This window comes from Canis aureus, chromosome 8 (assembly GCF_053574225.1).
Source record: "Canis aureus isolate CA01 chromosome 8, VMU_Caureus_v.1.0, whole genome shotgun sequence".
Taxonomy (NCBI): Eukaryota; Metazoa; Chordata; class Mammalia; order Carnivora; family Canidae; genus Canis; species Canis aureus.
In genome coordinates, this window is record NC_135618.1 from 53,758,524 (window position 1) to 53,786,325 (window position 27,802).

The 27,802-nt window shown below is 39.4% G+C and overlaps 1 protein-coding gene and 1 long non-coding RNA gene across 16 annotated transcripts in view; one reads left to right on the forward strand and one right to left on the reverse strand.

The window, feature by feature from the left end:
• Nucleotides 1-27,802, forward strand: part of LOC144319120 (phospholipid-transporting ATPase ABCA3-like) — a 198,089-nt gene that overhangs the window by 121,431 nt on the left and 48,856 nt on the right. For 14 of the 15 annotated variants that reach the window (XR_013385024.1, XM_077906926.1, XM_077906919.1 and 11 more), the window contains 4 exons: nt 2,056-2,212; nt 5,771-6,071; nt 8,099-8,351; nt 8,563-8,767. Coding sequence is in view for 14 of the 15 variants with exons in the window: in XM_077906926.1 (XP_077763052.1) it covers nt 2,056-2,212; nt 5,771-6,071; nt 8,099-8,351; nt 8,563-8,767 (916 nt within the window). In the remaining variant the exon portion in view is untranslated. The remainder of the gene's footprint in view (nt 1-2,055; nt 2,213-5,770; nt 6,072-8,098; nt 8,352-8,562; nt 8,768-27,802) is intronic. The other variant, XM_077906929.1, reaches the window with a different exon arrangement.
• On the reverse strand, nt 535-27,682 carry LOC144319122 (uncharacterized). The gene is made up of 2 exons (XR_013385026.1): nt 27,518-27,682; nt 535-896 (listed from the first exon to the last, which is right to left on the reverse strand). It is a non-coding gene; the product is annotated as an uncharacterized LOC144319122 (long non-coding RNA).

Consider the following 27,802-nt stretch of genomic DNA (forward strand, 5'->3'; position numbering starts at 1 on the left):
CTGAGTAATATTCAAGTGTGTGTGTGTGTGTGTGTGTGTGTGTGTGTGTATCTCATATCTTCTTTATCCACTCATCTGTTGACAGATACCTGGGCTTTTTCCATATCTTGGCTATTGTGGACATTGCTGCTATAAATATTGGGCTGCAGGTACCCCTTCAGATCACATGTTTCTATCCTTTGGATAAATACCTAGTAGTGCAATTGCTGGCTCATTGGGTAGTTTTATTTTTAACTTTTTGAGGAAACTCCATACTGTTCTCTAGAGTGGCTACACCAGTTTGCATTCCTATCAACAGTGTCAGAGGGTTCCCCTTTCTCTGCATCCTGCCAATATCTGTTGTTTCCTGTGTTAATTTTAGCCATTCTGACAGGTGTGAGCTGGTATCTCATCATGGCTTTGATTTGTATTTCCCTGATGCTGAGTGATGTTGAGCATCTTTTCATGTGTCTGTTGGCCATTTGTATGTCTTCTCTGCAGAAATGTCTGTTCATGTCTGCCGGTTTTTTGACTGAATTTTTTTTGGGGGGTGTTGAGTTTGATAAGTTCTTTATTGGTTTTGGATAATAACCCTGTATCTGGGAAGTCATTTGCAAATATCTTCTCCCATTCTGTAGGTTGCCTTTTAGTTTTGTTTACTGTTTCCTTTGCTGTGCAAAAGCTTTTTATCCTAATGAATTTCCAATAGGTCATTTTTGCCTTTGTTTCCCTTGCCTTTGGAGACATGTCTAGCAAGAAGTCAGAAAGGTTGCTACTTGTGTTCTCCTCTAGGATTTTGATGGGTTCAGGTCTCACATTTAGGTCTTTCATCCATTTTAAGTTTATTTTTGTGTATTGGTGTAAAGAAGTGGTTCAGTTTCATTTTTCTTCATGTGACTCTTCAATTTTCCCAGAACCTAAAATGAATGTAAATAATTTTAGAAGCGAGTTATGTAACATTGTAGTATTAGAGCATGATTCAAATTTTGCATTTTATGTATATGTATACATACATTCATGCTCGTGCATATGTAGATATAGAAAAATGTCATTTGTGTATGTCTGAGTCATAAGATCTTGAGTATGTTTTCTTTTAGTTGTAATTTTCAAAACTTTTCCCATTGAATATGTCTTAATTATATACAAATTAATAAAACCCTAATAAAGAAGTTAGAGAAAAAAGTCAAGGAAGAAACCATACTTCTTGGTTTGTAGCATCACAGTGACCAGACATAGCACAAACACTACCTTGAATTTAAAATATTGTTGTCAGACTAAATCAGTATTTGATGCTTTTTTTTTTTCTTTTGATCCTGGTTAATAAAGGTATCAAAGTCTTGTTGGCTCATTGGCTTAGAGTGAAAAATTTATCTCTCAAATTATGAGATTTCATCACAGGTTTCAGAGCACTTGTGGGTGGACCTCAGATTTCCCATGATAGTATGATTATTATGATTCTGTTAAGCACTTTCTTTTGTATATTAAAATTAAATAGGGGATCCCTGGGTGGCTTAGCGGTTTGGCACCTGCCTTTGGCCCAGGGCGCAATCCTGGAGTCCCGGGATCGAGTCCCACGTCAGGCTTCCAGCATGGAGCCTGCTTTTCCTTCCTCTTGTGCCTCTGCCTCTCTCTCTCTATGTCTATCATAAATAAATAAATAAATCTTTAAAAAATAATAAAATAAAATAAAAATGTCTTTTTCTCTCGTGGAGTTGTGAACTCTTGGAGTACAACTGAATTATGTGCTCTTTTGCTCTGTAAACCATTACAGATATTTAGATTGCCTGGAGCAGAAAATTGAAAAACAAATCTATTAAACTGGCATATGCTTAGAAACATTATAAAAATAAAAACCCTGCTAGAATTAATATACTTCCTTAAAATAAAAGAAATTTAATACCTTCCTTTCTAAAAAAAGATACTGTTACACCTTTAACTTAATTAAGTTCAGTTTATTTTATCCAATATTAATATTAGATAACTGTGCTTTTTTTTTAAATTTTTTTTTCCACCAACTCTGAAAACCTTGCAATAAAACTGCTGTTCTTGTTAAAATGAATGTTTTCTTATGTGTAGGGTCAGTACAGAGAATAATGAAGCTTTCCAGACCCTGTCCCTAAAGGACAAAAGCAGAAGAGAAAATATGAACCAGAATATGAATGTGCCCAGAAGTTTTGAGAGATCATACTCTCCAACCTCAAGTGAACACTCTAATATTATGTTTAATACCGGGGTGAGCATCTTCACTAAGAATGTAATGCTGGTGGTATATGTTTGGATGGGATAAAAAAAGATAAATTTTATCCTAATCTTTGAATTCTAGGAGACTTTGGAGTTCTTAGCCAGGGAAGGCCAAGTCAGGAAGAGTCTATAAAGCAATCCAGTTAACTTTCTAATTCAAAAGTAAAATATGATAGTTAAAAATCAGATTTTACTGTCACTATTGTTATTTCTAAGAGTCACTTATCTCAGTTTTTAAAATTGTTAGTTTGTTCAGAGTTGAAAAAGGGCCAGAGCAAAAGTTATCACTATTTACACACATAAAAGCCATTAAAAAAAAAGCCATTTAAATTTATGCATTGGAAGGCCTTGGCACTTCCTAATGGACTGTTCCCCAACTGTTCTCTTATTAGCATGGGAAAATTCAATGGATTCCCAAGAATTTCTTCCGTTGTTCCGATTGTCTATGCCCTACAGTTTCTCTAATGAAGACCAGGGATTCTGAGATGATTAACATTTCTCAGAGTGGCCCATAAGCGTGCCTTTACTGAGGGGTTTACAGGCCAGTCATCAAGCAGAGTGGGTGTTGTATAACCAGAGTATGGAATTTTGTTTTTTGTTTTTTGTTTTTTGTGTGTGCGTGTGTGTTTTTTTTTTTGTTTTTTTTTTAAATAATATATTTATTTCTAATTGGTGTTCAATTTGCCAACATACAGAATAATACCCAGTGCTCATCCCGTCAAGTGCCCCCCTCAGTACCCGTCACCCATTCACCCCCACTGCCCGTCCTCCACCCCTTCCACCACCCCTAGTTCGTTTCCCAGAGTTAGGAGTCCTCATGTTCTGAGGCCAATATCTCCCTTTCTGATATTTCCCACCCATTTCTTCTCCCTTCCCTTCTATTCCCTTTCACTATTTTTTATATACCCCAAATGAATGAGAACATATAATGTTTGTCCTTCTCTGATTGACTTATTTCACTCAGCATAATACCCTCTAGTTCCATCCATGTTGAAGCAAATGGTGGGTATTTGTCATTTCTAATGGCTGAGTAATATTCCATTGTATACATAAACCACATCTTCTTTATCCATTCATCTTTCGATGGACACCGAGGCTCCTTCCACAGCTTGGCTATTGTGGACTTGCTGCTATAAACATTGGGGTGCAGGTGTCCTGGCATTTCATTGCATCTGTATCTTTGGGGTAAATCCCCAACAGTGCAATCGCTGGGTCATAGGGCAGGTCTGTCTATTTTGAACTCTTTGAGGAACCTCCACAAAGTTTTCCAGAGTGGCTGCACCATTTCACATTCCCACCAAGAGTGCAACAGGTGCACATCCTGTTGCAACATTCTCCACATCCTCTCCAACATTTGTGGTTTCCTGCCTTGATAATTTTCCCCATTCTCACTGGTGTGAGGCGGTATCTCATTGTGGTTTTGATTTGTATTTCCCTGATGGCAAGTGATGCAGAGCATTTTCTCATGTGCATGTTGGCCATGTCTATGTCTTCCTCTGTGAGATTTCTGTTCATGTCTTTTGCCCATTTCATGATTGGATTGTTTGTTTCTTTGGTGTTGAGTTTAAGAAGTTCTTTATAGATCTTGGAAACTAGGAAACTAGGTCATTTGCAAATATCTTCTCCCTTTCTGTAGGTTGTCTTTGAGTTTTGTTGACTGTATCCTTTGCTGTGCAAAAGCTTCTTATCTTGATGAAGTCCCAATAGTTTATTTTTGCTTTTGTTTCTTTTGCCTTCGTGGATGTATCTTGCAAGAAGTTACTGTGGCCGAGTTCAAAAAGGGTGTTGCCTGTGTTCTCCTCTAGGATTTTGATGGAATCTTGTCTCACATTTAGATCTTTCATCCATTTTGAGTTTATCCTTGTGTATGGTGAAAGGGAGTGGTCTAGTTTCATTCTTCTGCATGTGGATGTCCAATTATCCCAGCACCATTTATTGAACCAGATAGAACTTGAATTCCTATTCTATCATTTACTGGCTTATTTGACTTTGACCAAGACATTTAACATATTTGTGCTCCAATTTCATTCTCCATGAGACTGTTAATGTGTTTATACTAGTAATGTGAATTGCAGACTGTTTGGCATGATTCAGTTACTTAGAAATGTGATTTTTCTCCTCTCCTTGCTTGTGTATTTCTTCTGAGGTATCACTCTTCCCGATCTGGTGGGAATTCAGATGAAAGAAGATTTGCAGACCAGTCTAGAAAAGTTGATTCTTGCATTTGCATATTCTTTCACTCTAGAAATGTATCTAATAACACGTCTTCTTAAAGTCAGAAACCACATTTTTCTGCTTTGAAGACAATATGAGAAAAAATTTTCCTTCTAAACTTTATCTTATTTTTGGTTAATGACAACATCCAAATGCTGATTGTTTTATTCAGATAATATTGGTTGATTAATTAGGAATATTTTTTCATGATAAATTATGGGGTGTCCAAAATGTTGGTTAAGCTATAGATTACATACCCAAGTAATATATATACTCTATATGCTTTTCTTCAATATTCAGACACCTTTTCAGAGGAGGTCTTTACATTTAAAGGAACAGGTTTTGTGGGGATCCCTGGGTGGCTCAGCAGTTTAGTGCCTGCCTTCGGCCCAGGGCATGATCCTGGAGTTCCAGGATTGAGTCCCACATCAGACTCCCTGCATAGAGCCTGCTTCTCCCTCTGCCTGTGTGTCTGCCTCTGTCTTTCTGCATCTCTCATGAATAAATAAATAAAATCTTAAAAAAAGGAACAGGTTCTGTTGTTAATCTGAAAAAAATATAATCAACTATAGATGAGCCAAAGAGCCTGAAAAAAAAAAGAAAATAACATATTTAGTAACATTTTTCAAATTAACAATTAGGCATATTACTTTAAATTTAGAAGTTGAAGAAAAAGTACTGGAGTATATTATTGCAGTTTATTTATTTATTTTTAAAGATTTTATTTATTTATTCATGATAGACATATATAGAGAGAGAGCTCTCTGCAGAGACACAGGCAGAGGGAGAAGCAGGCTCCATGCAGAGAGCCTGATGTGGGACTCGATCCCAGGACTCCAGGATCACGCCCTGGGCCAAAGGCAGGCGCTAAACTGCTGAGCCACCCAGGGATCCCCTATTACTGAAGTTTAAAAATAAATTCATTTTTTGTTTCCTGGCTATCCACTATCACATGGATGAACACCTAGCAGTGGAAACTTATTACATATGCACATTATGGGAATGCTTCATTTGTCAAATAGAGATAGGAGTAAAGGATCATGATTTAATATTGATGAAGCCTGATGTCATGTTGTTCTGCTCAGAGATGCCATGATTGTGTTTGTGATAAAAAATCATCCTTTTGAGGTTTTCAGTATAATTAGAAGCCAAGCCTCAACATATTCCCCCAAAAAGAAGTTTTGCTTGTTACCTGTGTGTTAACCATGGCTGTGTTCTACTCAAGGATATATTTATAGAATGTGTATCTTCTACCATAAGATTCAGAAAATTAATATTAATGAATTTCATTAAGGCTTGTAACCATTGTAATGGCATCTTTCTCTCTTCTTGTCAGTGGTCTCTTAACTGCCAGCAGTTCTATGCCATGTTCATAAAGAGGGCTATGTTCTCTTGGCGCAACTGGAGTTTGATATTGATGCAGATACTGGGATTTCTGGGCATCGTTTATTTTCTGATGAAAGGAATAGAAATTATAAGAACTAAAACTGAACCTGCCAGGGAAATGGATTTGGAACAATATGGTCAAACCATTGTGCCTTTATCAATTGCTGTTGATTCTGATTTTACTCGGAATTTAACAAAAAATCTTGAGATCTTACTAAAGGCAAAGAAACAAAAACTTCAGGAAGTGAAAGGTAATGTTCTTTCTGGTAATTGTTGAAAACCTGCTTGTATCACTGACAAAGAAGGGTCCTAACGAATATTTAGCAATTGCTCTTTTCTTTCTTGACTGTCACCAATCTCATAAAGGCAGCCAAATCAGAAATAAGAATTATCCCTCAAGGAGATTGGCCACAAAAGTTCATTATTAATGAAGGCACTTTGTAGCCATCTGCCAGCTATTTGCTACACCTTCTAGGGAATGATTTTAAGTACTAAAATATTTTGTTTTGTAAAATTTAGCACAAAACCTCACATAAAACCAGGCTTACAATGTGGTATCATGGTACTAAATCCTGAAAGGCTATGCACAAATCTCTAGATTACCCATATTTTAAAACAGGTTAGGTTGAAGATGTTATGGGCAGGCTACTCTGAACTACTTATTTGGAAGACAATAATAATAATTGATTACATGTACTGAACACTACTTTTGGCAGGAACTTTTCTAAATATTTCAGTTATCTACATTTCTGTAACAATCATACTAGCTTGAGGCTTGGAGATTTTTTTATTTTATTTTTATTATTTTTTTAATAAATTAATTTTTTATTGGTCTTCAATTTACCAACATACAGAATAACACCCAGTGCTCATCCCGTCAAATGTCCCCCTCAGTGCCCGTCACCCACTCACCCCCAACCCCCGCCCTCCTCCCCTTCCACCACCCCTAGTTCGTTTCCCAGAGTTAGGAGTCTTTATGTTCTGTCTCCCTTTCTGATATTTCCCACACATCTCTTGAGGCTTGGAGATCTTAACTAAGTTGTCAAAAAAATGAATCTGGTATGTATTAGAGTAGGGACTAGATTTTAGGACTGCCTGGTGGGAGTCTGCAGTATTAACCCACTCACTACACTAAATCACATCTATAAGGAGCAAGTCTGTCCGTCTTTCAAGGCTGATCATTGCCTTTCATGTGTTTCCTTTGTATTTCCTTTAGCTGCTGCGTGGTTGACAGTTTTGGTTTAGGTTAGCATAGAGCCGTGTAGTTTGGCAGATCGTTTCTCTTTTATCCTTTAGATTCCATTGTGAAAAATGAAAATGCATTGAGAAATGTTGATTATTCTATCTTTATCCTGATTTTGCAGCATACACATAGGCTGAGTGGCATAAAAGCTGTCATTAAATCACATATTCCTTTATTCCTTTTTCTCCTCCATGACAGAAGCACTAGATGAACATTTATTAGTCAAAGACCATGTAGTTGTTTAGAAATGACAGAGGAGAGAAGAGGGAGAAATGATTTCTCTGATTAATAATGTGGTTCCTTTTCTGCTATATTATGTTGTTTATACAAAAATAAAAAGACTATGTGTCACAGATATATCAATAGTAATGTTTCAAATGGCAAGATTTCATTCTTTTTTCATGGCTGAGTAATCTGTGTGTGTATATATATAACATATATATGTATATATGTGTGTATATATATCCATTCTTTATCCATTCATCTATCACTGGAGACTTGAGTTGCTTTCATAATTTGGCTATTATAAATAATGCTGCAGTACACATGGAGTGCTTATATCTTTTCAAATTAGTGTTTTTGTTTTCTTTGGGTCAACACCCAATAGTAGAATCGCTGGATCATATGGTATTTCTATTTTAAATGTTTTGAGGAACCTCCATACTATTTCCACAGTGGCTGCACCAGTTTGCATTGCCAACAAGAGTGCACAAGGGTTAACTGTTCTCCACATTCTCATCAACAGCTATTCTGACCCATGTGAGGTAGTATCTCATTGTGGTTTTGATTTGTATTTCCTGGTGGACTATATTTTCTAAGTGAAACTAAGCTAAAAGGTGCGAGGTTTGTGTAGATTATTAGAATAGAGTTCTTGAGTTGAATGATCAAGATGTGTCTGTCAGAGATGTTGTGAGACACTGGAAATAGAAAAAATATTGGACAAGTAAAATTAGTGGGTTCTACCTTTCCAAAATGCATACTAAGTGATCTGTATTGCATGCTGAGCCCATGGTCATTATTCTTTTCTCATTCCAGGTGACCTAACGGAATACTTGGGGCAAAGTCAAGAATGCATTTACTCATGCATTATTGCACTTTCCTTTCAGCCTACTAGACGTCAAACTGAGGTTACCATTTGGTTCAACAACCAGGCATACCACTCACCACCACTATCCCTGACAGTATTAGACAATATTATTTTTATGGCTCTTTCTGGTCCCAATGCATCAATTACAGTCTCTAACAAACCTCAGCCTCTAAATGCTGCTTCTAAAAAACTTGAGAAAAGGTACGTATGCTTTTTTATTGGAATTGAGCTTGGTACATTAAATATAGTCCTTCTTCCTTATCTGAACACATTCTTTAAAAAAGGTTAATTTTAAAAGTTAATAGAATAATAAAATAAATAATATATAATAAATAACAAGTTATTTTTAGAAACTAGTATTTTCCACTTAGTTGTCTTATCAATGTGTCTTTTTTTATTCATTCCTTTGTAGAAAATTAACAGGAGCACAGGTAGCCTTGAATTTGTTTTTTGGCATGAGTATTTTTGTCAGTAGCTTTTGTCTTCTGACGGTGACTGAGAGAATCACTAAGGCAAAGCACATCCAGTTTGTGAGTGGAGTCTCTGCCACTAATTTCTGGCTCTCGGCTCTGCTCTGGGACTTCCTCATCTTCTTCATTGCCTGCTGCTTACTAATGGTGAGTATTAGACAAAGTCTTTTGAGGAGTTTTATTCTCTGGTACATTCCAGAAGATTCTCCTCAGCTAATATTGACCTATATCTAAATCTCTCAAGAAAGATAAAAATATACTTTGGCTCATTATGTCAGGGAGTATATTGTGGAATATGCCTCAGTGAAAATCTTTTCCTTTACATTTATTTTCTAAAACAAAAATATTCTTATTTGAAGAAACAGAAATGTATTTCTTAAGCTACCTTCTGGACCTGCTTGCTCTCTAATATGTATTGGCCCAAGGCATCTGTAATTATGGAAAGACACAGCCTGTCATACTACCAATAGCAGTCCCATAGTAAACAAAGTCAATTTTTTAATTTTAATTTTTAAAAAAGATTTTATGTATTTATTCATGAGAGACACACACACAGAGAGAGGCAGAGACATAGGCAGAGGGAGAAGCAGGCTCCATGCAGGGAGCCTGATGTGGGACTTGATCCCGGGACTCCAGGATCACGCCCTGGATTGAAGGCAGGCGCTAAACTGCTGGGCCACCCAGGCATCCTGGCAAATTTTTTTTTAAAGATTTTTTAAAGTTATTCATGAGAGACACACACACAGAGAGAGAGAAAGAGAGAGAGAGAGAGGCAGAGACACAGGCAGAGGGAGAAACAGGGTCCATGCAAGAAGCCTGATGCAGGACTCGATCCCAGATCTCCAGGATCATGCCCTGGGCTGAAGGCGACACTAAACCGCTGAGCCACCCGGGCTTCCCGACAAATTTTTTTGTAAGTAATTTTCTCCTGACTCTAGTGATCTGATTGCCTCAAGAGATTTTTGAATTTTGTGCCATGGACCATTCAAATTTTGTGTATTTGTGTGAGCATTTGAATATTTGAATAATTAATAGATAGGATTTAGGAGAATATTTGTTCAGTTTACACTTGTCACTTTCCTTATCTTTTGTCCATCTGGTATCTCTTTGGCCATCCTTCACTGCTGTGAAAGTGAAAGCAAACCCATTTGTTTTAAATGAGATAGAGGGCTCAGAGGCCAGTTTCACTGGCTTCCATGCCATTAGAAAACTTATAGTCATTGTCCATGGTGCTCTAGGGTTGGAAGGTTGTAACTTTTGGTTCTGAGGAAGAGCTCTGATCCTATACAGATTAGAACAGATAAAAGAGATCAGAGGCTAGAAGCATTTCATGAATACAGAGAGCTCCAGAGTAGAAAGAAAAACATGACACTCTCTCTGCTGCTCTATGCACTACTATAGACAAGGTGCTCAGTGCTGTTCTCTTCTCACAGCTTACTGGATAGCCAGTTAACAGAGTAAGGGCAAACCACTAACATTGTGAGGGTCACTAATCATTAGTGTTGTCACAGGAACTAATTGGGAGAGCCACACTGTGCACACAAACCAAAACTCCAGAGCTTTACATTATCTCTTCACTTCAGCTGCATCCCACAGGTTTGATCTTCATTATCGCTAATTCACAAACATTTCCTAATTTCTTTTTTTAAAAAATTGTATTTATCTATTCATGAGACACACACACACACAGAGAGAGAGAGAGAGAGAGAGAGAGAGAGAGAGAGAGGTAGAGACATAGGTAGAGGAAGAAGCAGGCTCCATGCAGGGAGCCCAATGCGGGACTCGATCCAGGAACTCCAGGATCACACCCTGAGCCAAAGGCAGATGCTTAACTGCTGAGCTACCCAGGCATCCCAAACATTTCCTAATTTCTAAAATACTTTTGAACCATGATGTTTACTAGAAATGTGTAATTTGATTTCTAACAGTTTTAAAATGTATTCATAGATTAATAGCACTTTGCTCAGAGAATATACTGTGAATGGTTTTGTTCATTTTAAATACATTGAGTCATATTTTATGATCCAGCATGTGATCAATTTTGGTAAATATTTTATGTGTACTTGTTAACATGTCTCCTGTTTTTATTGGAGAGTTACTCATCTCTGTTGTTACTGATATGTTGCTTATTTTTCTTTTCTGTAAAATTTTGATACAGTTTGAAGCTTTGCTTCATATAGTTTGCTTTATACCTACAGTTTATATATTCATGGATGCATGCATATTTCTAATTGTATTTTCCTGATGGATTAAGCCCTTGTATCACAATGTTATTTCTGTGTCTTTTATCCCTAATGATGCATCTAGCCTTAAAATATGCTTTTTCTAGAAATAGCATAGGTACTTTGATTATTGTTTCCTTGGTAAATGTATTTTCATCCTTTTGCATTTAGATTTTCTGATTCTTCATATTCTTAAAAATTTTTTTTCATAAACAGTATATAGTTGTGTTAGTTTTTTTCCAGGCTAACGATCTGGCCTTATAATTAAAGTATCCAAAGAAATACTAATATGTTTGGGTTTATTCTTTTCTTATTTGAATTGTTTTATTTCCTGTTTCCCCTTTTTCTTCTGCCCTCTATTGAATTTGTGTTAAATATTCTTTCAGTGACCATTCTAAAAATTAGCATGCACATTTGGGTGTTTTTTTAAAAGATTTTGTTTACTTGAGAACAAGAGAGCAAGCAAGAGAGATAGAACATGAGTGAGGTGGGGGGCAGAGGAAGAGGGAGAAGCAGACTCCCTGCTGACCAGGGAGCCTATTGTGGGGCTTAATCCCAGGACCCTGGGACAATGACCTGAGCTGAAGGCAGATGCTCAACTGACTGAGCCACCCAGGTGCCCCTAACATGCATGTATGATTAATTACTGTCACCGCAAGTTACTGCTGTTACCACCTCCCTGATAGTGGTAAGATCTTGTCATTCCAAAAATAACCTCCAGATTTTTACATTATTGTTATAAGGCATTTTAATTTTATACATTTATCATCCAAAAGCTACTATTTTTTTGTTACAGTAAATATTTAGTTGTATTCATTCATAGTTTTTCCCATTGCTTTTTATTCTCTTCTGTAGTTTTATCTGGGATCATTTTTCTCTTCCTGAAGAACTTGCTATGGTATTTCTTTTAGGAAAGATTTAATGGCGAGAAAATATCTTGCAGACTGTTTGGAAATTATTTCTTTTTTTTTTTTATCCCTTGAAGAATATTTTTCTGTTCCCCCCACCTCCTGCACTTTAGGGATGTCATTCCATTGTCATGGCTTATTTTCATCATTTTTTTACAAGGAGTCAGCTATCAGACTTCTTAAAATTCCTTGGAAAGTATTGTGTCTTTTTTGCACAGTTTTCTTTTACTATTTTTCCTTTGAGGTAGATTTTTTAACATTCTTACTGTATTGTGCTTAGGGTTTTTTTGTTTTTACCTTGCTTGGTATATTCAAAGCTTCCTGAATCTGAAGGTTGGTATCTGTTACCAGTTTTATAAATTTCTTGGCCAGTCTTTTACTTCCCTCTGTCTCATCGTCCTTCTCCTTTTGTTCTCTGATTTTGTTTTCATGTGTATTGTTTCTTTTCACTGTGTCACAGATGTCTCAAATACTATTCTGTTTATTTTCCTTTTTTTTCCACTGTGCATTTCTTGGGCAGCAGCTTCTTACTAGACAGATTTCCAAAGGCAAGGGGAATAAAGGCAAAAACAAATTATTGGGACTTCATCAAGATAAAAAGCTTTTGCACAGCAAAGAAAACAGTCAATAAAATCAAAAGACAACCACAGAATGGGAGAAGATATTTGCAAATGTTGTATCAGATAAAGGTCTACTACCCAAAATCTATAAAGAACTTACCAAACTCAACACCCAAAGAATAAATAATCCAATCAAGAAATGGGCAGAAGACATGAAGACATACAAATGGCCAACAGACACATGAAAAAATGCTCAACATCACTCAGCATCAGGGAAATATAAATCAAAACCACTATAAGATACCACCTCAACAGTCATAATGGCTAAAATTAACAAGTCAGGAAACAACAGATGTTGTTAAAAAACAATATAAAATAAAACCTATCTAATAAGTTCTTCATTTCATATTTGTATTCCTCAGATATAAAGCTTACAGTGAATTACTTTCCAAAATTTATCTCATGAAGTTATTCATCTGTAAACCTATGCTCTCCACCTTTTTATTTTCTCAGACATATTCAACCATAGTTCTTTTAATATTCTTATGAATAACTTCACATCTGGATCATATTCTAAGTGTAATTCTCTAGCAGTAAGAATAAAACAGAGAAACAGAAAAAAAGAGAAAGAGGTCAGAACTGATGTATCATAAAAGAAGATAGACACATGATCTATAGATATGGAAAAGCATTCAACTGCATTAATTGTCAGGAAAATACTTACCAAAAACATAAAGATAAATGTTGTCAATAAGATGGCATACTAGGAAGTCCCAAGTCCTTTGCCCCCCCACCCCTGCCCATGGAGAAAAAAAAAAGCAGAAACTCAGCCAGTTTATTATAACTTTATAGGAACTCTGGAAAACAATCATAGGTCTATAGCAACCAAGAAAATGCCCAAACAAGAAAATGTCACATTCAAAATGATAGGAAATTTCATAGCATGTTTATGAGCCCTTAATTCAACCTATCCCTAGTGTAGCACAGTCTTGGTCTGGAGGATATGGCAGTCCAGTTGCCAGCTCTCCCCTGAAGTGGAAGAAGTAGAACAGATCTTTATTTCCAACATTCTAACATATCGAGAGGCTTGCAAGAAGGACTGCTCTCTTTTTGTCTAACTTGGATTTTAAATAGGGAAGAGCAGTGGTATCCATTGGTTGTGAACCTGCCGGGGTACCACAGACCTGAAGATGCCTGAAGGAAGAAATTATTAATCAAGACTATAATATAGACTAAGGCTTGAAGGAGAGCCTGATATAAGGCCCTGGGGAATAAACACATTTCAAAGCAGTTCTATTTATAGGGGAGGGAATTGAGAAAGCAATATACAGGCCAAGATGGTGTACATGCTCATAAAGACATGAGAGACTTTGATCTTAATGGGATAGGAGTGATCCCTAGTCTCAGAACAAACCCCACTAATTACTGATGAACTGCTCTGACACAGAGTCAGTCTGCAAATATTGGAAGAGTGGCTGATATTTTACTCAAGTTTCTACAACATCACAAGGCCTACAAATAAACAGGAAAGCATAGTCTGTTCAAAGGAAGAAGATAAAATGACAGCAACCATTCCTGAAGAAGTACAAACAGGGGGCACCTGGGTGGCTCAGTCGGTTAAGCATCTGCCTTCAGCCCAGGTCATGATCCCAGGATCCTGGGATGGAGCACTGCACTGGGCTCCCTGCTCACCAGGGAGCTTTCTTCTCCCTCTCCCTCTCCCCCTGCTTGTGCATTTTCTCTCTGTGTCAAATCAATCAATCTAAGAAAAATACAAAGATTGGAGCTGCTAGACAAAGACTTTAAAACAACTGTCTTAAATAAGCTGAGGAAATGAATTACCACTAAACCTACCCCACAAGAAATGCTAATGGATTCCTTCAGATTGAAATGAAAGAATGCTGGACAGTAACTCAAATGATGTAAAGGCCTCCAAGAAAGGAAATATAAAAGCCAGCTTCTTAGCTCTGACTGCTATAACAAAATAGATATGGTGGATTAAATAATAGAAAATTATTTCCTCATGGTTGCAAAGTCTAGGAAGTCCAAGATCAAGGATGCATTTGATTTGGTTTCCCAATGAGGGCTCTTCATGGTTTGCAGATGACTCTTTTCTCACACTGTTCATACATGGCAGAAACAGAAGGAAAGAAGGAGAGGGAGAGTGAAAGCTCAAGAGCAAGTTTTCATCTTATTATAAGGACACTATCCCATCATGGGGCCCCACCCTCATGACCTCATCTTAACCGGATTACATCCCAAAGGCCACACCTCCAGATACCATCACATTGGAGATAAGAGCTTCCAAAATACTAAGCTTCTGGCTTTGAAGATAAAGGAAACTGCCCTTAGCTCAGTAAGGCAGACAGCCTCTAGAAGCCTGAAAAGGCAACAACATGGATTTCTCCTGGAGCCTCCAGAAGGAATACAGTCTTGCAGACCTTTTTATCTTAGTCTAGTGAGAACCCTTCCAAAACTATAAGATAAAATTGTGTTGTTTTAGCCACTAACTTGTGAATTTGTTACAGCAGCAATAGGAAACAAAACGTAGAGTGATACAAACCTACCAGAATAGCTAAAATCTAGAAAGCTAAAATACCAAATATATATAAAAATTTAATGCAGTGGAAACTGCAATTACTATTGATGAGAACATAAGTTGGTCCAGTTACTTTGGTAAGCAATTTGGCATTTTCTTCTAAAACTTTGAAGGTTTATTAATTATATATGTGTGTGTGTGTGTATACATATGCATATATATGTGCAAGAAACATGTAAAAGAAAATTAAGAATGTTATTCATAATAATAATAAACATGGCAACTCAAATATTTATTAAATATAACAGATGAATAAAAGTGATACAAAAATACACTGGAATACTAAACAGCAATGAAAATGAACTACCACACTGGGCAACAGTAGGGATGGATTTCACAAATACAATGTTGGCAAAAGAAGGCAGGTATGAAACGTCATACTATATAATTCCATTTATGTACAGTTGAAAATACAAGTACTGTTTAGAGATGTTTTTGTTAAAACTTTAAAAAAAGAAGGAAAGTAATTATAAAGGTCAGGATAGTGTTTACGTTCACAGAGGAGGGAGATGTTGTACTTTAAGTGGCATTGGGATCCTTGATGATTTCTTTTTTTTTCATTTTTTAAAAATTTATTTTTCATTGGTGTTCAATTTGCCAACATACAGAATAACACCCAGTACTCATCCTGTCAAGTGCCCCCCTCAGTGCCCATCACCCATTCACCCCCACTCCCCGCCCCCCGCCCCTTCCACCACCCCTAGTTCGTTTCCCAGAGTTAGGAGTCTTTATGTTCTGTCTCCCTTTTTGATATTTCCTACCCATTTCTTCTCCCTTCCCTTCTATTCCCTTTCACTATTATTTACATACCCCAAATGAATGAGAACATATAATGTTTGTCCTTCTCTGATTGATTCACTTCACTCAGCATAATACCCTCCAGTTCCATCCATGTTGAAGCAAATGGTGGGTATTTGTCATTTCTAATGGCTGAGTAATATTCCATTGTATACATAAACCACATCTTCTTTATCCATTCATCTTTTGATGGACACCGAGGCTCCTTCCACAGTTTGGCTATTGTGGACATTGCTGCTATAAACATCGGGGTGCAGGTGTCCCAGCGTTTCATTGCATCTGTATCTTTGGGGTAAATCCCCAACAGTGCAATTGCTGGGTCATAGGGCAGGTCTATTTTTAACTCTTTGAGTAACCTCCACACAGTTTTCCAGAGTGGCTGCACCAGTTCACATTCCCACCAACAGTGCAAAAGGGTTCCCTTTTCTCCGCATCCTCTCCAACATTTGTGGTTTCCTGCCTTGTTAATTTTCCCCATTCTCACTGGTGTGAGGTGGTATCTCATTGTGGTTTTGATTTGTATTTCCCTGATGGCAAGTGATGCGGAGCATTTTCTCATGTGCTTGTTGGCCATGTCTATGTCTTCCTCTGTGAGATTTCTGTTCATGTCTTTTGCCCATTTCATGATTGGATTGTTTGTTTCTTTGGTGTTGAGTTTAAAGTTCTTTATAGATCTTGGAAACTAGCCCTTTATCTGATAGGTCATTTGCAAATATCTTCTCCCATTCTGTAGGTTGTCTTTTAGTTTTGTTGACTGTATCCTTTGCTGTGCAAAAGCTTCTTATCTTGATGAAGTCCCAATAGTTCATTTTTGCTTTTGTTTCTTTTGCCTTCGTGGATGTATCTTGCAAGAAGTTAATGTGTCCAAGTTCAAAAAGGGTGTTGCCTGTGTTCTCCTCTAGGATTTTGATAGAATCTTGTCTCACATTTAGATCTTTCATCCATTTTGAGTTTATCTTTGTGTATGGTGAAAGAGAGTGGTCTAGTTTCATTCTTCTGCATGCGGATGTCCAATTTTCCCAGCACCATTTATTGAAGAGACTGTCTTTCTTTCAGTGGATAGTCTTTCCTCCTTTATCGAATATTAGTTGACCATAAAGTTGAGAGTCCACTTCTGGGTTCTCTATTCTGTTCCATTGATCTATGTGTCTGTTTTTGTGCCAGTACCACACTGTCTTGATGACCACAGCTTTGTAGTACAACCTGAAATCTGGCATTGTGATGCCCCCAGCTATGGTTTTCTTTTTTAAAATTCCCCTGGCTATTCGGGGTCTTTTCTGATTCCACACAAATCTTAAAATAATTTGTTCTAACTCTCTGAAGAAAGTCCGTGGTATTTTGATAGGGATTTCATTAAACGTGTAAATTGCCCTGGGTAACATTGACATTTTCACAATATTAATTCTGCCAATCCATGAGCATGGAATATTTTTCCATCTCTTTGTGTCTTCCTCAATTTCTTTCAGAAGTGTTCTATAGTTTTTAGGGTATAGATCCTTTACCTCTTTGGTTAGGTTTATTCCTAGGTATCTTTTTTTTTTTTTTTTTTTTTTTCTTTTTTTTTTTTTTTTATTGGTGTTCAATTTACTAACATACAGAATAACACCCAGTGCCCGTCACCCATTCACTCCCACCCCCCGCCCTCCTCCCCTTCTACCACCCCTAGTTCGTTTCCCAGAGTTAGCAGTCTTTATGTTCTGTCTCCCTTTCTGATATTTCCCACACATTTCTTCTCCCTTCCCTTATTTTCCCTTTCACTATTATTTATATTCCCCAAATGAATGAGAACATATAATGTTTCTCCTTCTCCGACTGACTTACTTCACTCAGCATAATACCCTCCAGTTCCATCCACGTTGAAGCAAATGGTGGGTATTTGTCATTTCTAATAGCTGAGTAATATTCCATTGTATACATAAACCACATCTTCTTTATCCATTCATCTTTCGTTGGACACCGAGGCTCCTTCCACAGTTTGGCTATCGTGGCCATTGCTGCTAGAAACATCGGGGTGCAGGTGTCCCAGCGTTTCATTGCATTTGTATCTTTGGGGTAAATCCCCAACAGTGCAATTGCTGGGTCGTAGGGCAGGTATATTTTTAACTGTTTGAGGAACCTCCACACAGTTTTCCACAGTGGCTGCACCAGTTCACATTCCCACCAACAGTGTAAGAGGGTTCCCTTTTCTCCACATCCTCTCCAACATTTGTTGTTTCCTGCCTTGTTAATTTTTCCCATTCTCACTGGTGTGAGGTGGTATCTCATTGTGGTTTTGATTTGTATTTCCCTGATGGCAAGTGATGCAGAGCATTTTCTCATGTGCATGTTGGCCATGTCTATGTCTTCTTCTGTGAGATTTCTGTTCATGTCTTTTGCCCATTTCATGATTGGATTGTTTGTTTCTTTGGTGTTGAGTTTAATAAGTTCTTTATAGATCTTGGAAACTAGCCCTTTATCTGATATGTCATTTGCAAATATCTTCTCCCATTCTGTAGGTTGTCTTTGAGTTTTGTTGACTGTATCCTTTGCTGTGCAAAAGCTTCTTATCTTGATGAAGTCCCAATAGTTCATTTTTGCTTTTGTTTCTTTTGCCTTCGTGGATGTATCTTGCAAGAAGTTACTATGGCCGAGTTCAAAAAGGGTGTTGCCTGTGTTCTTCTCTAGGATTTTGATGGAATCTTGTCTCACATTTAGATCTTTCATCCATTTTGAGTTTATCTTTGTGTATGGTGAAAGAGAGTGGTCTAGTTTCATTCTTCTGCATGTGGATGTCCAATTTTCCCAGCACCATTTATTGAAGAGACTGTCTTTCTTCCAATGGATAGTCTTTCCTCCTTTATCGAATATTAGTTGCCCATAAAGTTCAGGGTCCACTTCTGGATTCTCTATTCTGTTCCACTGATCTATGTGTCTGTTTTTGTGCCAGTACCACACTGTCTTGATGACCACAGCTTTGTAGTACAACCTGAAATCTGGCATTGTGATGCCCCCAGATATGGTTTTCTTTTTTAAAATTCCCCTGGCTATTCGGGGTCTTTTCTGATTCCACACAAATCTTAAAATAATTTGTTCTAACTCTCTGAAGAAAGTCCATGGTATTTTGATAGGGATTGCATTAAACGTGTATATTGCCCTGGGTAACATTGACATTTTCACAATATTAATTCTGCCAATCCATGAGCATGGAATATTTTTCCATCTCTTTGTGTCTTCCTCAATTTCTTTCAGAAGTGTTCTATAGTTTTGAGGATATAGATCCTTTACATCTTTGGTGAGGTTTATTCCTAGGTATCTTATGCTTTTGGGTGCAATTGTAAATGGGATTGACTCCTTAATTTCTCTTTCTTCAGTCTCATTGTTAGTGTATAGAAATGCCACTGACTTCTGGGCATTGATTTTGTATCCTGCCACGCTACCGAATTGCTGTATGAGTTCTAGCAATCTTGGGGTGGAGACTTTTGGGTTTTCTATGTAGAGTATCATGTCATCGGCGAAGAGGGAGAGTTTGACTTCTTCTTTGCCAATTTGAATGCCTTTAATGTCTTTTTGTTGTCTGATTGCTGAGGCTAGGACTTCCAGTACTATGTTGAATAGCAGTGGTGAGAGTGGACATCCCTGTCTTGTTCCTGATCTTAGGGGAAAGGCTCCCAGTGCTTCCCCATTGAGAATGATATTTGCTGTGGGCTTTTCATAGATGGCTTTTAAGATGTCGAGGAATGTTCCCTCTATCCCTACACTCTGAAGAGTTTTGATCAGGAATGGATGCTGTATTTTGTCAAATGCTTTCTCTGCATCCAATGAGAGGATCATATGGTTCTTGGTTTTTCTCTTGCTGATATGATGAATCACATTGATTGTTTTACGGGTGTTGAACCAGCCTTGTGTCCCAGGGATAAATCCTACTTGGTTATGGTGAATAATTTTCTTAATGTACTGTTGGATCCTATTGGCCAGTATCTTGTTGAGAATTTTTGCATCCATGTTCATCAGGGATATTGGTCTGTAATTCTCCTTTTTGGCGGGGTCTTTGTCTGGCTTTGGAATTAAGGTGATGCTGGCTTCATAGAACGAATTTGGAAGTACTCCATCTCTTTCTATCTTTCCAAACAGCTTTAGGAGAATAGGTATGATTTCTTCTTTAAACGTTTGATAAAATTCTCCTGGGAAGCCATCTGGCCCTGGACTCTTGTGTCTTGGGAGGTTTTTGATGACTGCTTCAATTTCCTCCCTGGTTATTGGCCTGTTCAGGTTTTCTATTTCTTCCTGTTCCAGTTTTGGTAGTTTGTGGCTTTCCAGGAATGCGTCCATTTCTTCTAGATTGCCTAATTTATTGGCGTATAGCTGTTCATAATATGTTTTTAAAATCGTTTGTATTTCCTTGGTGTTGGTAGTGATCTCTCCTTTCTCATTCATGATTTTATTAATTTGAGTCTTCTCTCTCTTCTTTTTAATAAGGCTGGCTAATGGTTTATCTATCTTATTAATTCTTTCAAAGAACCAACTCCTGGTTCTGTTGATCTGTTCCACAGTTCTTCTGGTCTCGATTTCGTTGAGTTCTGCTCGAATCTTTATTAGCTCCCTTCTTCTCTTGGGTGTAGGATCTATTTGCTGTTTTTTCTCTAGCTCCTTTATGTGTAAGGTTAGCATTTGTATTTGAGTTCTTTCCAGTTTTTGAATGGATGCTTGTATTGCGATGTATTTCCCCCTTAGGACTGCTTTTGCTGCATCCCAAAGATTTTGAACGGTTGTATCTTCATTCTCATTAGTTTCCATGAATCTTTTTAATTCTTCCTTAATTTCCTGGTTGACCCTTTTATCTTTTAGCAGGATGGTCCTTAACCTCCATGTGTTTGAGGTCCTTCCAAGCTTCTTGTTGTGATTTAGTTCTAATTTCAAGGCATTATGGTCCGAGAATATGCAGGGGACAATCCCAATCTTTTGGTATCGGTTCAGACCCGATTTGTGACCCAATATGTGGTCTATTCTGGAGAAAGTTCCATGTGCGCTTGAGAAGAATGTGTATTCAGTTGAGTTTGGATGTAAAGTTCTGTAGATATCTGTGAAATCCATCTGGTCCAGTGTATCATTTAAAGCTCTCGTTTCTTTGGAGATGTTTTGCTTAGAAGACCTATCGAGTATAGAAAGAGCTAGATTGAAGTCACCAAGTATAAGTGTATTATTATCTAAGTATTTCTTCACTTTGGTTAATAATTGATTTATATATTTGGCAGCTCCCACATTCGGGGCATATATATTGAGGATTGTTAAGTCCTCTTGTTGAATAGATCCTTTAAGTATGAGATAGTGTCCCTCTTCATCTCTCACTACAGTCTTTGGGGTAAATTTTAGTTTATCTGATATAAGGATGGCTACCCCTGCTTTCTTTTGAGGACCATTCGAATGGTAAATGGTTCTCCAACCTTTTATTTTCAGGCTGTAGGTGTCCTTCTGTCTAAAATGAGTCTCTTGTAGACAGCAAATAGATGGGTCCTGCTTTTTTATCCAGTCTGAAACCCTGCGCCTTTTGATGGGGTCATTAAGCCCGTTCACATTCAGAGTTACTATTGAGAGATATGAGTTTAGTGTCATCATGATATCTATTCAGTCTTTGTTTTTGTGGACTGTTCCACTGAACTTCTTCTTAAAGGGGAATTTTAAGAGGCCCCCTTAAAATTTCTTGCAGAGCTGGTTTGGAGGTCACATATTCTTTTAGTTGCTGCCTGTCTTGGAAGCTCTTTATCTCTCCTTCCATTTTGAATGAGAGCCTTGCTGGATAAAGTATTCTTGGTTGCATGTTCTTTTCATTTAGGACCCTGAATATATCCTGCCAGCCCTTTCTGGCCTGCCAGGTCTCTGTGGAGAGGTCTGCTGTTACCCTAATACTCCTCCCCATAAAAGTCAGGGATTTCTTGTCTCTTGCTCCTTTAAGGATCTTCTCCTTATCTTTGGAATTTGCAAGCTTCACAATTAAATGTCGAGGTGTTGAACGGTTTTTATTGATTTTAGGGGGGGATCTCTCTATTTCCTGGATCTGAATGCCTGTTTCCCTTCCCAGATTAGGAAAGTTTTCAGCTAGAATTTGTTCAAATACATATTCTGGCCCTCTGTCCCTTTCGGCGCCCTCGGGAACCCCAATTAAACGTAGGTTTTTCTTCCTCAGGCTGTCGTTTATTTCCCTTAATCTATCTTCATGGTCTTTTAATTGTTTGTCTCTTTTTTCCTCAGTTTCCCTCTTTGCTGTCAACTTGTCTTCTAGGTCACTCACTCGTTCTTCCACCTCGTTAACCCTCGTCGTTAGGACTTCTAGTTTGGATTGCATCTCATTCAATTGGTTTTTAATTTCTGCCTGATTAGCTCTAAATTCTGCAGTCATGAAGTCTCTTGAGTCCTTTATACTTTTTTCTAGAGCCACCAGTAGCTGTATAATAGTGCTTCTGAATTGGCTTTCTGACATTGAATTGTAATCCAGATTTTGTAACTCTGTGGGAGAGAGGACTGTTTCTGATTCTTTCTTTTGAGATGAGGTTTTCCTTCTAGTCATTTTGCTCAGTGCAGAGTGGCCAAAAGCAAGTTGTATTGGGAAAAAGAGAAAAAGAGAGGAGAGAAAGAAGGAAAGAAAAGAGAAAGAGAAAAAAAAAGGGAAGAAAAAGAAAAAAAAACGAAAAAAAAAAAAAAAAGAAGAAAAAGAGAAAGAAAAAGAAAGGAGAAAAAAAGGGGGTGGGGGAAGGAAACAAATCAAAAAGCAAAACAAAACAAAAACAAAAACAAAAACAAAAACAAACAAACAAAAAAAGAACCACCGGGGAGTATCTTCTGATTCTGTGTTCTTTAAGTCCCTTGGCTTCTCCTGGAAGTTGTCAGTCTAGCTGGTGTTCTGGGGGAGGGGCCTGTTGTGCTGATTTTCAGGTGTTAGCAGTTGGGGGAGCTGCTGTGCCCCTGCCTGGTGCAGGGCTCGGTGGGGGTTGTTTACCCCGTGAGGCCGCAGGAGGAACAGCCCCAGTGGCGGGGCAGCTCTGGAAACCTGGATTCAGCTCCGGCAGGAACTCCGTCTGCAGGGCTTGGAGGCTCCGGGGCGGGGCCGCTGATCTGCTCAGCTGGGGCAGGAGCGTCCTCGCTGTCCTGGGCCCTCCCGGCCTCTGCCTGTCCCGGGGGAGGCCGGATCCTGGGCTGTGTCCCGGCGCCCTGTGCTTCGGAGCCTGCGCTGGTGGATTCGCGCTCCCGGGCCGCGCAACCCCCTCCGCGGAGCTGCCGCCCGAGCACCCCGAGCTGCTCCTGGAACCGCGCAGCCCCCTCCGCACGGAGCCTCTTCTTCTGCCCGAGCCCCTCCAAGCTGCTCCCGGGGCCCCGCAGCCCCCTCCGCGGAGCCGCCCCCGAGCCCCTTCAGCTGCTCCGCGTCCCGCCGGGTCCCGCCGTGCGCGCTGCAGCCCTTAGGGAGCTCGGAGCACTCCCCCGGGGCGCAGGTGTCTGTTACTGTCCCGGGGAGCCCCAGGGCATCCTCGCCCTCCTGGGTCCTGCTCCACCTCCCCGCGATCCCCTTTCCCCCGGGAAGGTCGGTGCAGCTCCTGCGTCTCCGGGACGGGGCTCTCCTGTCCTGGGGACACTCGCCCCGGCCTCAGCCCGGCTCCTCGCGGGGCCCCTCCCCCTTGGAGGCCTTTGTTCCTTTATTTCTTTTTCCCCGTCTTCCTACCTTGATAGATGCGCGAACTCTTCTCACTGTAGCATTCCAGCTGGTCTCTCTTTAAATCTCAGGCCGAATTCATAGATTTTCAGGATAATTTGAAGGTTTTCTAGGTAGTTTGGTGGAGACAGGTGATTTGGAGACCCTACTCCTCCGCCATCTTGCTCCTCCCCCCTATTCCTAGGTATCTTATGCCTTTGGGTGCAATTGTAAATGGGATTGACTCCTTAATTTCTCTTTCTTCAGCCTCATTGTTAGTGTATAGAAATGCCACTGACTTCTGGGCATTGATTTGCTGTGGGATTTTCGTAGATGGCTTTTAAGATGTCGAGGAAAGTTCCCTCTATCCCTACACTCTGAAGAGTTTTGATCAGGAATGGATGCTGTATTTTGTCAAATGCTCTCTCTGCATCTAATGAGAGGATCATATGGTTCTTGGTTTTTCTCTTGCTGATATGATGAACCACATTGATTGTTTTACGAGTATTGAACCAGCCTTGTGTCCCGGGAATAAATCCTACTTGGTTATGGTGAATAATTTTCTTAATGTACTGTTGGATCCTATTGGCTAGTATCTTGTTGAGAATTTTAGCATCCATATTCATCAGGGATATTGGTCTGTAATTCTCCTTTTTGGTGGGGTCTTTGTCTGGTTTTGGAATTAGGGTGATGCTGGCCTCATAGAACGAATTTGGAAGTACTCCATCTCTTTCTATCTTTCCAAACAGCTTTAGTAGAATAGGTATGGCTTCTTCTTTAAACGTTTGATAGAATTCCCCTGGGAAGCCATCTGGCCCTGGACTCTTGTGTCTTGGGAGGTTTTTGATGACTGCTTCGATTTCCTCCCTGGTTATTGGCCTGTTCAGGTTTTCTATTTCTTCCTGTTCCAGATTTGGTAGTTTGTGGCTTTCCAGAAATGTGTCCATTTCTTCTAGATTGCCTAATTTATTGGCGTATAGCTGTTCATAATGTGTTTTTAAAATCGTTTGTATTTCCTTGGTGTTGGTAGTGATCTCTCCTTTCTCATTCATGATTTTATTAATTTGAGTCCTCTCTCTTCTTTTTAATAAGGCTGGCTAATGGTTTATCTATCTTATTAGTTTTTTCAAAGAACCAACTCCTGGTTTTGTTGATCTGTTCCACAGTTCTTCTGGTCTCGATTTCGTTGAGTTCTGCTCGAATCTTTATTAACTCTCTTCTTCTGCTGGGTGTAGGATCTATTTGCTGTTTTTTCTCTAGCTCCTTTAGGTGTAAAGTTAGCTTTTGTATTTGAGTTCTTTCCAGTTTTTGAATGGATGCTTGTATTGCGATGTATTTCACCCTCAGGACTGCTTTTGCTGCATCCCAAGGATTTTGAACGGTTGTATCTTCATTCTCATTAGTTTCCATGAATCTTTTTAATTCTTCCTTAATTTCCTGGTTGACCCTTTCATCTTTTAGCAAGATGGTCCTTAACCTCTACGTGTTTGAAGTCCTTCCAAACTTCTTGTTGTGATTTAGTTCTAATTTCAAGGCATTATGGTCTGAGAATATGCAGGGGACGATCCCAATCTTTTGGTATCGGTTCAGACCCGATTTGTGACCCAGCATGTGGTCTATTCTGGAGAAAGTTCCATGCGCACTTGAGAAGAATGTGTATTCAGTTGAGTTTGGATGTAAAGTTCTGTAGATATCTGTGAAATCCATCTGGTCCAGTGCATCATTTAAAGCTCTCGTTTCTTTGGAGATGTTGTGTTTAGAAGACCTATCGAGTGTAGAAAGCGCTAGATTGAAGTCACCAAGTATAAATGTATTATTATCTAAGTATGTCTTAATTTGGTTATTAATTGATTGATATATTTGGCAGCTCCCACATTCAGGGCATATATATTGAGGATTGTTAAGTCCTCTTGTTGGATAGATCCTTTAAGTATGATATAGTGTCCCTCTTCATCTCTCACTACAGTCTTCGGGTAAATTTTAGTTTATCTGATATAAGGATGGCTACCCCTGCTTCCTTTTGAGGACCATTTGAATGGTAAATGGTTCTCCAACCTTTTATTTTCAGGTTGTAGGTGTCCTTCTGTCTAAAATCAGTCTCTTGTAGACAGCAAATAGATGGTCCTGCTTTTTTATCCAGTCTGAAACCCCACGCCTTTTGATGGGGTCATTGAGCCCATTCACGTTCAGAGTTACTATTGAAATATATGAGTTTAGTGTCATCATGATATCTATTCAGTCCTTGTTTTTGTGGATTGTTCCACTGGACTTCTTCTTAAAGGGGAATTTTAAGAGTCCCCCTTACAATTTCTTGCAGAGCTGGTTTGGAGGTCACATATTTTTTCTGTTCCTGCCTTTCTTGGAAGCTCTTTATCTCTTCTTCCATTCTGAATGAGAGTCTTGCTGGATAAAGTATTCTTGGTTGCATGTTTTTCTCATTTAGGACCCTGAATATATCCTGCCAGCCCTTTCTGGCCTGCCAGGTCTCTGTGGAGAGGTCTGCTGTTACCCTAATACTCCTCCCCATAAAAGTCAGGGATTTTTTGTCTCTTGCTGCTTTAAGAATCTTCTCTTTATATTTGGAATTTGCAAGCTTCACTATTAAATGTCGAGGTGTTGAATGGTTTTTATTGATTTTAGGGGGTGATCTCTCTATTTCCTGGATCTGAATTCCTTTTTCCCTTCCCATATTAGGAAAGTTTTCAGCTAGGATTTGTTCAAATACATATTCTGGACCTCTGTCCCTTTCAGTGCCCTCGGGAACACCAATTAAATGTAGGTTTTTCTTTCTCAGGCTGTCATTTATTTCTCTTAATCTATCCTCATGGTCTTTTAATTGTTTGTCTCTTTTTTCTCAGTTTCCCTCTTTGCCATCAACTTGTCTTCTATGTCACTCACTCGTTCTTCCTCCTCATTAACCCTCATCGTTAGGACTTCTAATTTGGATTGCATCTCATTCAATTGATTTTTAATTTCTGCTGATTAGATCTAAATTCTGCAGTCATGAAGTCTCTTGAGTCCTTTATGCTTTTTTTCTGGAGTCACCAGTAGCTTTATAATAGTGCTTCTGAATTGGCTTTCTGACATTGAATTGTAATCCAGATTTTGTAACTCTGTGGGAGAGAGGACTGTTTCTGAATCTTTCTTTTGAGGTGAGGTTTTCCTTCTAGTCATTTTGCTCAGTGCAGAGTGGCAAAAAACAAGTTGTATTGGGAAAAGGAGAAAAAGAGAGGAGAGAAAGAAGGAAAGAAAAGAGAAAAAGAAAAAAGGAAGAAAAAAGAAAAAGAAGAAAAAAAGAAAAAGAAGGAAAGGGGAAAAAAGGTGGGGGAAGCAAACAGAAAGCAAAAAGGAAAAAAAAATCCACGGGGGAGTATCTTCTGATTCCATATGCTTTAAGTCCCTTGACTTCCCCTGGAACTTGTCGGTCTAGCTGGTCTTCTGGGAGAGGAGCCTGTTGTGCTGATTTTCAGGTGTTAGCACTTGGTGGAGCTGCTCTGCCCTCTGCCGGATGCAGTGCTCAGTGGAGGTTGTTTACCCTGTGAGGCCCCAGGAGGAACAACCACAGTGGTCGGGGTCAGCTCTGGAGCCCTGGATTCAGCTCCCGCAGTAACTACGGAGCTCTCAGTGTGCAGGGGCCTGGTTGCTCTTGGGGCAGGGTGCTCGCTGATCTGCTCAGCTCGGGGCAGGAGCATCCTTGCTGTCCTGGGCTCTCCCGGCCTTTGCCTGTCCCAGCGGGAGGTTCAGATCCTGGGCTGTGTCACCGGCGCTCTGTGCTCCCGGCCTGTGTTGTTGGATTTGAGCTCCCGGCAGCGCAGCTCCCTCAGGCGGAGGCTCCGCCCGAGCCCCTCCGAGCTGCTCCAGGTCCAGCCGTGCGCGCTCCAGCCCTTTAGGGAGCTCGGCGCACTCTCCTGGGCGCGCAGGTGTCTGTTAGAGTCCCAGGGAGCCCGAGGGCATCCCCGCCCTCCTGGGTCCTGCTCTAACTCCCTGCAAGCGCCTTTCCGCCCGGGGAAGATTGGTGAAGCTCCTGCTTCTCCAGGACGGTGCTTTCCTGTCCTGGGGACACTCGCCCTGGCCTTAGCCCGGCTCCTCGGGGCCCCTCCCCCTTGGATGCCTTTTGTTTCTTCCCCCCACCCCCCCACCCCCGTCTTCCTACCTTGATAGCGTGAGCTCTTCTCACTGTAGCATTCCAGCTGTTCTCTATTTAAATCTCAGGCTGAATTCGTAGATTTTCAGGATGATTTGAAGGTTATCTAGGTAATTTGGTGGGGACAGGTGACTTGGGGACCCTACTCTATCGCCATCTTGCCCCTCCTTTCTCTCTTTGGTGATTTCACAGCAGTGTTTGTTTTGTAATAATTCAGTGATCTGTTCATCTGTATTTTGTGCATTTTTTAATGTGTTACATTTCAAAATAAAGTTTAAAATCATTCAGCTAAAT